At 47.4% G+C, this 12,184-nt stretch overlaps 1 protein-coding gene across 6 annotated transcripts in view; it reads left to right on the top strand.

The window, feature by feature from the left end:
• The window catches only part of LOC144099216 (monocarboxylate transporter 10-like), a 220,696-nt gene that overhangs the window by 101,017 nt on the left and 107,495 nt on the right, over positions 1–12,184 (top strand). For 2 of the 6 annotated variants that reach the window (XR_013307346.1, XM_077632361.1), the window contains exon 1: positions 4,458–6,086. The exons of 3 other annotated variants lie outside the window; for them this stretch is intronic. Coding sequence is in view for 1 of the 3 variants with exons in the window: in XM_077632361.1 (XP_077488487.1) it covers positions 5,423–6,086 (664 nt within the window). In the remaining 2 variants the exon portion in view is untranslated. Of the gene's footprint in view, positions 1–4,457; positions 6,087–12,184 lie in introns of those variants that run through there. One more of the 6 variants, XR_013307347.1, reaches the window with a different exon arrangement.

Below are 12,184 nucleotides of genomic sequence, written 5' to 3'. Positions count from 1 at the left end.
TGAAGTTGAAACAGATAACAAGGCTCGAGCAATGAGTCCTTTTTGATTCCCTTTTTTTTTCATTCTCTCTCAGGATGCGTGTAACGCGGAAGCAAACCAGACGGTTGTTCAATTATTCAGCTGCTAAACATTAGGCACTGGAACGAAAGAAAAAGAACATGTATAGGCACGGCGTGCTGAGTAACCACGGGTTTATGACAAGCTTTACATAACAAAAGCAAAGCGAGCACCATGAAATTGCCTTCACGTTCCACAGGCAACCCAGCCAGCCACCCACGGAGTCGATATTTCTTTGTATGCCCCGAAGCGGCTGGAGCCAGAAGATGTGCTACGAGCGAGTCAGAGGCTTCCGGGAGGCGGACAGACAGTTGGCGCACTAGCCCCGAGCTTCGCGTGAGTAATTTATCGCTAGCTACTGATACCTCGTGCCGCGGCGTCATCAGCTAAAGACCTCACGGCAGACGTTGGCAGTGGCGTGCCGTCAAAAAAATAGTGAACATTGCTTGCTCCAAGCTGAATGCTTTGCTCAGGTATTCTCAACTTCTATATAAAGAAAAATTGTGTAGTTAATGCGGAGAAATTCCGGGCAGTCAAAGAACTGCACAAGACAAGTGACGACGGGACTTGACAGGACGAATCCTACTGTAAACTACATTTATTGAAAACCTTTTCGAATATCAAGCTCATATGCGCTGTCGGGGCCATCATCAACTCGGACATACGCAGTCGCACAATGTAGAAAGAAGCAAAAAAAAAAGGAACAGGGGCTAAACACAATAAAAAATTGAGGCCGCATATAAACATCGCTACATATAGCCTTGCAAGGCTGGCGATAAAATAGCCCGTTTTACTTGCACACGTTCACCGAAAAGACTTCCTAAAAAATAAATTTGCTAGTACCGCTTCTCTTGTCCAGTCCTGTCGTCGTTTGTCCTTTGTACTTTGAATTTCCAGAATGGGGTACAAATTGCCAAACAGTCATTTTCTTTTTAACAGAGGGAGTTACACAGCCAAGAAAACCGCTGGGAACAATACTACGTGAGCTTGTTCCAAGATAAACGTGTCTTATACTAGCCATGTAAATCCTTGATTCCTTACTTTGGTGCATTTTCCTTGTCCTTGCTGCGTGTCCGCACCCCCGTCATTCTTGCGGAGTTGAAATGTATCTACAACGGAACATAATTTTTTTATGAAGTACAGATTTACTTCGGTATTATGAGTTCTTAAGGCATCATTGATAATTCGTCAGAATCGCTGAGCTGAGCCAAGCAGCAAAACTGGCAGGGTACTCTGTTCTTGCCATTCACTTCATGAACTATCGGCAGCAAAAGTTTACGACACTTGAGTGTGAAAAAAATTTCTCTGCGCAGTCACATAATCTTGTGACCTGAAATGTGCGAAAGTACGAGGAGACGTGCATGCTGTATCTTCTCTTAAATATACCAAGCGATTGGCTCACGAGGCCGAGCTAGAATGCTTTTTTTCCGAGAACACATGTCCCGTGTACTCTTGCTGCCGATGGTACTCATGAATTGAAAGCATGCACTTCTGACGCGGGTTTTCTTGCTTCTATATACTGGCCTAGTTTGAAAACATTTTTTTAAACTGCAGTACTTTAAACAAGTGAGCCTCACGCTTCAGGCACCCAGAAAAGCTCTAGAGCGTAATCACCGCATGCGCAGAATAATTTCTGTCTGTTATTAAATCGCCATAACAAGCGACCGTGTGGCTCCAGGCTACTCCTTATAGTTGACATGGGCACTGAGCCGCAAGCCTTACGCCACTCTAGATCTCGCTGCCACTCTTGTTAACCGAAATAGTGTACGATACTTGGCTAACAAGCAGATGCATGGTTATTACCATCTACTTGACTTTAAAGAACGGTAAAAGAACACCTTTTGTAAAAGAAATCTCTCCGAAAAATCATCTTTGATGTGTTTCGTGGCGTTTATTTATTTACGTATTTATTTACACGCAGACAAAAAAGCTTCATAAACATGGAATGATTTACAATGGTTTCAACCTGCAATGCAAAGGTCATGAGCTATAAAACACCTGAATGGCTCTTGAAATTTGCTGTGCAGAACAACCCTTCCAGGTTCTCACTCCAGGCGCTGCATATTTGAGTATGCCAAACTAGCTCGCCCAGCAATGCACCCTGCCTTCCAGGTAAACAGTCCCAGTCACTTATAATTGTTGCAAAGTAAGAATTTTAGTACTTACTCATCAGTGCAAAATACAATCCCCAGAAGTGATTATGCTAATGGTTAAGGCTACTGGTTACGTGTGGTTTTACTTCATGTGGAGGATAAATTTCAAATTTTCATTGCATGAGCTAATTTAGAAAACTTATGGAGGAACCTTCGGCCCTGTATGGTGTGGTAATGTTTGATTTGCGCCTAGTAGATGTGGAGTGCCGAGTTCTGTTGTGCTTGTGCACTTATTTTAATTAAACCATATTCTCGCCTCCATCTGTTTTAACTTCTCTCATACTTTTGTTCATATCGAGGTACCAAGCAGTTGCCCCGTTCTTAAGAGCAGGTATAAATTATTAGGTAATAACTTGACGCTTGTTGCTATCCCTCTAAGTTTGCTTCGTAAAACCGGAAGTCTTCTTATCCAGTCAAGATTATGCGTCTCACCCGAGGTTATGTATACAGAGTAATTAACGCGACATGGTCGGTACACTTTAATTTGGAGTATATTACGACACATAAATATTTATCATTGGGAGCCTCTGAGATAGCTGCGTTGTTGATCAAGTAAACTACGTTTTTCCTAGTATCTTCTTTTTATCCAGTCCTAATTAAGATATCTATTCTGTCACAGCAAGCCATGTTATTATTGAAAGCACTGCTAAGCAAAATGTGCTCGCAAAGAAATTGCCCTTACGCCCAGATAATGAACACTGCTGATTAGAAGAGTTCGTACACTTCAATCAAGAGCGTAAGCTATAGAGGGGACTGCTCAGGTGAATACGGACACTGGGGGGTGTTTTTTAACATGCGAGCTGATATGTCGAACTGTTTAACGATCTTGAGTGGTGTTGTCTAATTTTATTTAGGTCCTCAGATCATCGTCATTGTTTGTGGGAATCGTTGTTATAAATGGTTATTCACTTCAATGTTCATATCACAAATGTTCGGTTGATTGCTGTAGTCTGATATAAGAGATATAAAAGCTGCTGTAACTCACAAAGCAATTCCTAACTCAGTGATGGCGAGAGGCCAGTTCACAAATTCTGCGTCTTATAACTCCTCTACTATCCGGTAAAATCGTCTTCTTCTCCTTCTTCAACGAACAAAAAAAAATCGCATGTATTAACTTTGTGTAAGCATCTTGAGGACATATAATTTATGTACGGTCATCGAAAAAAAAAATTTACGGTAAAAATTCATTTCTGCATTGCCTCTCTAGCCAGTCGGCTGGTATCTTTTCCAGCCGACATAGCACGCAAGTCAGCTTAATGCTGCCAGGATTTTTAACTTACCTGCTTTGCCTGGCCGCGGAAAAGAATGGTTTCTCTAAGCGAGCTTCTGTTCTTCTCTGTACTTCTGTTCTTGTCTGTACTTTCTTTGCCCCTGACATCAACTTTCAATACACCTGAAAACTTTCTGCACGTAAATGAAGACGTCAAAACAACAGCAATATGAAAACAACGCATCGCTAATGTTTCACTTTTTAAACGACCTGTTGTCGTGGAGCTACTGAATGACGATTCATACCGGAATTCATTGCAATTGATCTCGTGTCGTCTCTTGTTTCTTCCACTACGTCCTTTATGTCGCGCTGCTTTACGGTGAATCCGTATTTTTCTTTTTGATTCGAGATGTTTGTCATTAGGCATAATGAGAAAGGGACAGGGGATATGGAAGAAAGTTACAAGGAGTGTAGGCAAGCCTCGCTTAAGAAGTGGCAAAAGTTCTCGATAAAGCGTTTACCAAGTGTTCACTTCCGTCTGGCTTAGTTTTCTGTTCTCGTTACAAATTCGAAAATCTTGCACTAGCTCTTTTTACTGTAACACCGGAACTGCCTGTCATGTATAGGCACGGCAGTACGCGAATCACAGAGACCGACGGGTGCTCAGAAAGATCAAATGCGGGACATGCAATGGGTCTTTCCCCCCACGCAACAACATTAGTGTCTTAGCGCTACTAGTTACCTGGAAGTAACTGTCCCTACCTAGAACAAGTGCTCGCTTCACCATCTGGTGAGAGCGTCCTATACACAAGCATCTGGCGATGCGCGAACGAAGCGACCGTAAGGGGAGGAAAGAGGAAACGAAGTCGCAGAGCAGCTGAGTAAGGAGAAGCCGCGCGAGAGGAGGAGGAGGAGGCGAAGAGTGGCCTCAACCTACGCACGCGGCGGCCGCCGCGCTGCTTACGCACGCAGCCCCCCGAACAAACCCCCTCTTTTTACGCGCGCCCGGGGAGGAGCGAACGCGGGAGCTTCGATTCAGTCGGCTCCCGCCAGAGAAGCCGCGGAGACCGCTGCTCCCGACGCTGCTGCCGCCACCGACGTCGCCCGCTGGGGGTGCCTCGGCCGTCCAACGACGTCGCCGCCGGTGCTTGTTATTTCTCCGGCTCGCTCTCTCTATCAAGCCGCCGCCAGGTGATCGGCGACCGCGTGCGCTACTTCGAAACGCGGTGAGATCGGGGACCCGCCGCTGTCGCGCAGAGGGAGCTGACCCCGCCCGGCGGATTCGTGCACTCTCGGCCGCCCAGTACAACCGCGTGCTGCTGCTGTTGCTGGCGACCTAAGTGTGCGCGCGTGTTTACTCTCCAGCGAGCAATACCCTAGGTGTTCCTATTACAGCGTAATGTGACCCTCCGTGCCTGCGCACCCATTCCTGACAATGTGTAGTGTCTACCCGTGAGCCGTCATGTGGTCGCCGAGAATCGCACAATGCCGGATCAGTTCCGTTTCCAGTGTGAGTGCATCCAACAACGACTTACATGTATATTAGAACGCGCTGACTACTACAAGCGTCAGTTTCAGTGTGGCGGCACCTTGGAGAGCTCTGTCGCGTAAGTGCACCACGGAAGTGGAAAGTTATAGACAACCACGTAAGGTGCATGCCTGAGCAAAAAATCCAGCAAAGGCAGGAGGCATCCACCGTGCAGAGCTAGCCGCTTCACAATGCTTGCCTCGAAACATTAGGTATAACTACGGATGCGTGTAGCTATCTCTGCATTTCTGGCATGTTTATGCACCTCTCGAAGACAGCTACGACAATAGCAAGTGAGTCATCTCCACAACTTTAGAAACATAAAACCTGGCTGTTGGTTTGGACGTCGTGTCAAGAAGTTTGCAGCGTCCACTCCCTTTACATCAACCTGTCTGCACTGCCCGATAGCCGCTGTCGCCGCTGCTGCTGCCGCCTTCGGCCCAGCCTGTACCATGCGGGCCGTCACGCCGCAGCATGCCCATAGCGCGTCCGGACAACCTGCCGGAAGAGCTGTGGCCGCAGCCGTCCACGTCGACCGCGTGCCTTGACAACAACAACCCTGGTCCGTCCACGTCCAAAGCCAGTGCTGCTACTGGAAAGGCTGCTTCCGGTTCTTCCAAAGTCACCCGGATCGCCGAAGGAACAGCGGCAGCGGCCGACGATGAACAAATCTCTGGAGCTGATGCATCTACAGGACAGTCCACCGAAGGCAACGGCGATGCTAATACTTGTGGCGCGGTGGCCGCGGCGGTGTTGCGGTGTCCGCGGCCGCGGCAGTACCGCTCCAAGTCGGCGGTGTCCACGGACCCGCGAAGCCCGTACTACATCAGCCAGGGCATCCAGAACAACGAGGCCGTGCGTCGGTCGCCCAGTGTCTCGTGCGTGCTCGATGCCATGCGACGTGAGGCCCAGGAAGGGAACGAAGTTCCCGGCGTCTCCAAGGCCGCGCTGGAGAAGCCCAGTGTGTCGACCATCCGGCAGCACTACTATCCGGAAGGCGGCTGGGGATGGGTCGTGTTCGCTTGCGCGCTGCTGGTGCACATGCTCACGCACGGGGTGCAAGGAGCGTACGGACTGCTCCTGATCGTCATCAGGCAGCAGTTCCACGACGACGACGACGCTTACACACTGCACGAAGGTACGGCACTTCAGTGCACACTGCTCCACTCTGAATGCGCCTCTTCTTGCAGCTGGAATCCTACCAGTCCTTCTCTTTTGTCCTCGTGATAACTATTCTCTGGTAATTATGCAGCAGCAACGAATGCAGACAAGCGCCCTATCGTTGTGAAAAGTGCACTGAGGCGTTTGCTCCTATCATAGCAGAGGAGTTCTCAAATTATGTGCGATCACCACGCTTATTTTCTGCGCAGAATCTTTGAGAGCATTTGAGAAGCCGAGATCCTTATAGGACACATGGGGCGTTGCGCCTGAACATATTATGTTGAGCGCGACTGGTACGAGACAGCGGCTCAACCGTTGCTATGGCATCATTCTATTTGGTCTATTTACGAGGCTGCTTCTGTGAAGCAGTACAAAAAAAAAACGAAATTAACAGAGCTACAAGCGCATCCTTTGTCGGCACTCTCTTGGGACTCTCGATGCCACAGTGGTACGGCATGCTGACCGCTGTCAGCGATGCGGGGTCCCTGTCGAGCGATACGAGGCTGAGTGAATGAAAGACGTGCTCAGCTGTCCTTTGTAGGGGCTACAATGACGGCATAGAAGTGTAGGACGCGTCTTTCTATAAAGTTCAACTGAGTTTTACTGTTATTGCAGAGACGCTGTAGGTCGTAAGTGTTTCAATTATGTTTAAAATTTTAGGCTTAAAGTACTTAGGTGTTTTCAATTCGGGAACATTGTGAGATTTTCTGCAGTCTGAACGAAAAAGAGGTTAGTGGAAGGAGAATTCGTAGTAAAACATTTCAGAATTAATGTCAACGAAATAAATCAAACAGGAAAAAACAGGGTGCATGCACTGCCTACGCGAGTAGCATTATTTGCCGGCATAAATCGAGCATATTACTGGATCTGGTCAGCTTTCGCTGTAAGATCCATTTTAGCAGTAATGAAAACGATCGCAAGATAATGAAGTGAGCAACAAAGTTCCCGCTAGCTTTAAATATGGGAAATGCGCACACGATAGCCGGCTGCCCTTGCTTGTCGTCTGTACATTTCTAGTATCCACAAGAGCTAGTGTTCGTGATGCTTTCTGATTCTAACCAAGTTCACCTGCATATGATCTTTAGCATGGCACACAAAAAGTTCGGACCTTATAACCGCGAATGCGCATCGGAATTTTTTTCTTCCATGCGTAGCCGCAATGGTAGCTGGTGCTAGTTTGGCTCTGCTGAACAGCATTGCTGTTTTCAGATTTAGACAGGTATGGTTCTTCGCAGTAGAGAGCACGGCAGGAAGCACCATTGCTCAAACTAACAAAAAAACTCCGACATGTTACTGCTTAGGCACCGATTCTTTTGACGCTTTGTCCTGCATGTCTCCTACTGCGAACATTTTTAAATGCTTTTCCTTTGTTCTTCAGCTGCCTTTTTTTGCGCCATTATTTTGGAGTGTTTAATCGCCATTAATGGGGTTACACATGGCGCGTTATTTCAATATGGACAGATGTGCCACTTGGCGCTTCGTATGCAGGGCTGCATACTGGTTGTATACAGGGCAGGTAGGACGAAGTGCCTCAATTTTGCAAACGTAGCATTCATAAAACTGTGCCCCTAAGGGGACTGAATAACACGTGAGACGGTTTCACAGAGCTTAATGGCTAACAAGGAGCGCAAAATATGTACAAGGTCCTTATATATTCTTGTTCAATCGAATTTCCTGTGTAGAGGAAAAGAAATGGTGTGCTTAGAGAACGAAACAAAGGTAGGAGTTTGCCAATAAGACCTTTTTTGAAAATAATTGAATATAAATTGAACATTTAAAACAATTTAATTTATATCGAATGCAAAAATAACGTGGCATACACCGCCATAGCTGGCTTGCATGACTAAAACATATATTTGCACGCTGAAATAAATCGGTGACTGAAGGGTCCATTCTTAGCGGTTCTGACGGTTGATCCCGCCAGACACCAGCTTTGTCCAAGGAATTACCACGATTATGGGCCTTCTCATAGCCGCTGAGTATGGTACTGATATCGTCCACCGCTAGTGGTACTTCGTCATCAACTTATGAGGAGTCGCGTCAGTGCTGCCCATATCGTCTTATCGACCCCTGTCTTCTCCCTAGGCCTGCAGTAATTGTGACAAGCTCGGTACTCATGTCTCGGCATGAGGCCGTATTTTGCTCGCGCCAGCGTACACAGAGGAGAGAAAAGGAGAAAACTGCACAGAGACCTGAGCTTGAATAGGGATCTCCTGCGTCGAAGGTATAGAATACTCCTTTGAAATATTGCCGAAATAGTGCTTCGAACATTTCAAACGCATATAAGGCGCGTCGTTCACTCATTAAGAAGCATTGAAGGAAAGGGCTTTTCGTCGTCTTCTACTTCATATTCCTCCGTGCAGGTTTGCGCTAGCATTATTCACCGTAGGCTTCATCTGCCCCTCTGGTTGCCTGCCCCTGGCACGATGCATGCGCTATTACGCATCAACGACTCGCTAACACCACATGCCCAACGTTTCTAAGATTGTCTTCGTGGTTTTCGCTGTCCGAAGGCAGCGGGGAAGACTGCGTGTTGTGGCAGCACCGCCACATCCCTCGAACATTTGTTGCCGCTGAGCACTTTTATAGCTCACTGCGCAAATGAATAAGGATGGCCTATATCACGAATCAAATGAGTTATTGGTTAAACTGGTTTGTTGCCGTAGTAGTATGTCGTGCCTCCAACATTCTTCCCTTAAGCAGCCGCCAGAATAGATAGTTGCTCCGGCCTTCGGGGCAAGCTGCTGTGTGGGACGAATGCCACTAGCGGTAATGTGGTCCGGCTGGACCGTTGAGAGGGGCACCGGCAGGATGGAGAGGGGGTGGGGAGGGGAGTAAAGAAGTAGGGGCCACTGGACACAGGGCCTCGTTATATCTCATTTTTAACTTTCTCGTGAGTTTTTTCACATGCTGATGAATTTACTCTGCGGATTCTTATGTACATTCATATATGAAATTTCAATCAAATTTTAGCTATATTTGATGACATTTTCCGAAGCCTTTGGCCAAAAAATTGATGACATAATTTGCGATAATTCTAGTACTAAATGCGGTGCGATGCTGTATTGGTGAAGTGGAAAAAGGGGCTCGTTCAATCTGCCCACCATGACCCGAGCCTATTCCTTTAAAGTAGCCTTAGAGATGCTTACTCAGACAGCAGTTAGGAAGGATAGTTTAAAATAATTTAAATGGCATCCACCGACTCTCTATCGCGGCTGCTTTTGTTTAGTGTCGTAGCGACATTCCATAGAATCCGGTGCACAAATATAACAGCGGACAGTATGGGCGACCGTACGAGTGAGTGACCGGCGGGCACGATCAGCTGCCTCGTACGCATCTATATAACCAAGCAGCACAGCGATGCATAAAACAAGGAAACACCTTGAAGCACAAAAAGCGCATGCAAGCGGTTACACAACAGACAGCCGGCCGTTCCTCGTGCGGACATTGTCGTAAATCTTACCGCGAGGCAGTCCCTTTTCATGGCTCCTCATACCGCAGGGAAACGAGAGGGCGAGTCCGTAGTGCCGCATGGTTTCGTACCCAGAACCCCGTGATTTCGGGGTTCAAACCATGCGCACAGGCGGGTAAAAGAAAGAGATGCAAGCCAATATCATCGTGGCGTCGTCCCGCTCTGTCACGCTCCTCTCGACAACGTCGCTACTCGGCTGTTTCCGCCTCTTGCGCCCGTTTTTTTTTCTCGCATATGTTTCGATTTCTTTGCAGCTGAGCCGGGTTGTATTGATTTGTGTCGCTCTCATCCCCCACTATGCGGCGAAGACGACTTTCGGGGCCGCGTTGCGGGGCCATATTGTCATCTTGGCCTTGATGAGTAATAGTTCGCTTCTTCCTATACGTTCGCGTCTGTCTGCGTTATTCGTGGCCTTTTGCCCTTTTTGCGCGAAGAACGAGCGGGGTGTGACGTATTTAGTGATTACCCCCGTCCGGCCTTATGTTCGCGGTCGCGGCTTTTGCGACGTAATGACTCGTGAATCTTGCGAGGGCCAATTTTATCCTTTGTTACCGGCGAGAAGAGCTACGACAGAATAAAAAGTCGTCTAAAAGATAAAAGCGAAAAATATATGCACGCATAAAGGGCGCAGGCGAAAATCATCAGACGAGAGAGAGAAAGACATGTAATCCGTCTCTAGAGATTGTATAGGGAGAGAATGGCTGGTGTTCATCAGTGGTCGGAGGTCTTTTTGTCAGGGATCTCGGCTCATTTCCTGAGACCCTTTCTACTTACTCACCGATATTTTCTCTCAGTAAGGATAGGTCATAAAACATAACATGTGCAGTTCTAAATAACCAATTGAAAGTTCGGCATGTGGAAAGAAAAATGCTCAAATGCTGACTCAAGTCTTCAGCTAGATGTTTCTTTTCGCCTCTAATTTAGTGTCTAGCCATACTGAGAGAAAGCTGTGGAAAAACGAAGGAAGACACCGCTCCAGTTTCCTTTTCTTTTGTTACAAATTCGCGCCATATTTTCTTCGGCATTAGGAGAAACTTGCGCAGTTTACATTACTTATCTCTCTCGGTTTCTAGTGCGGAAACACTGTTTCACTGGCAAACCTGAAAAACACGAGGTGTGTCTGAATTCTCTCAGACACCTGCAGAAAAAAAAAAGCCGGTGGTTTAGCATTGCTAGACATGAAATATTGTGCGATAGCACAGTTTTCTTGCTAGTGGGCACCACCGCCAGGTACCTGAAAGTGCGATTGAGGTGTCCACTGACCCAGGGAGCCAGTTATGGGCGTCTTCAACTTTTTCATCGTCAATGCCAATTTGCCGAATGTGTGCCGGCTGCCTATGCTCGAGTGCCGCGTTTCTGCAGCAATGTTGTCAATGCCAATAAGTTTTGATCTGGTGCCATGTTTCTGCCACAACGTTGTCCACGCCGACGCGTGCAGCGTACATCTCTCTCTCTCTCTCTCACTGCTGCCACATAGCTCAAGGCGCCAATATTAGTATGATAGTAGTATTAGTTGACGAAGAATAGGATGTGCAATGCACACCGCGAGGGTGTGTTGCAGCTTAACACGAGGCGTGTTTGACTGCTGAGATAGGCTACTGCTGTCGCGCAGTGGCCACTGAAGCTGATCTGTTCGTGCTGCCCCGGGTTCGAATCCCAGTTGTCGATATTTATTTGATTTAATCCTTAATTATTTATTTCATTTTGCACAAAACTCAGAAAACATCGCAAGATCTTGCTCGGTGTTCACCCATCGGAATAGTGATTTCGCGCTAAAAATAAATATTGCCCCGACTGGGTTTCGAACCCGTGGCGGAGCGAACAGATCAGCTTCACTGGCCACTGCACGAGAACACTGTGCTGATGTGATGCCTTCGCAGCACGAATTTCATTTAAGCCAGTCAGTTGTAGCATGACATGGTTTACGCAGAGAGCGTACAGGCCCTAAAAGACGGAGACATCACACACTGTCCTGTGTGTGTGTTGCCTCCGTCTTTTAGCGCCTGTGCGCTCTTTGCGTAAACCATGTGATGCCTTCGGTTCTGTGTATGTGATTTTTCAGGCAATAAGGAAAAAAATCTGCTGTGGTTTAAACTTTGGTTAACCCTGGCGAGAAGCGAAAGTTTCTTTTGCATGGCTACGTTCACAAACGCCACACACACTGCCGAAGGGAGTGTCTGTAAAGCGTCGACGATATGCCCGATGCCTGATGGGGCAGTTTCCGCCTACCACGGTGGGCAGATTGTGATGACTTCAGTAGGTCACATACCTGCCACGTGACACCACGTGACACCTGTCACGTGACTGCGTTGAAGTTGCCCTCTTGAAGACCTAGCATAGTGAAGCTTTCGCTTCAAAAAACACCATGCTGTCGCCGCAGCCGATCACGCCTCGTGTTAAACTTCCACACTTTCGCGCTGGGCATTGCACGTCATCGTCAGGAGTAGTAAACTTTCATCTTCGAGCAGACCCATATGTCAGAGCCAATTCCTCCCATAGCGGTGGGAGGGAAGCCAACTAGAGCGTCGACGTATCGTCGTCATGACAACGGTGTCTTGCGGAACAAACCCAAGCAGCTCAAGTACTCGGCCAAATAAATGAAA

Source organism: Amblyomma americanum, chromosome 7 (genome assembly GCF_052857255.1).
Source record: "Amblyomma americanum isolate KBUSLIRL-KWMA chromosome 7, ASM5285725v1, whole genome shotgun sequence".
NCBI lineage: Eukaryota > Metazoa > Arthropoda > Arachnida > Ixodida > Ixodidae > Amblyomma > Amblyomma americanum.
This window is presented reverse-complemented; position numbering and strand designations above follow the sequence as displayed.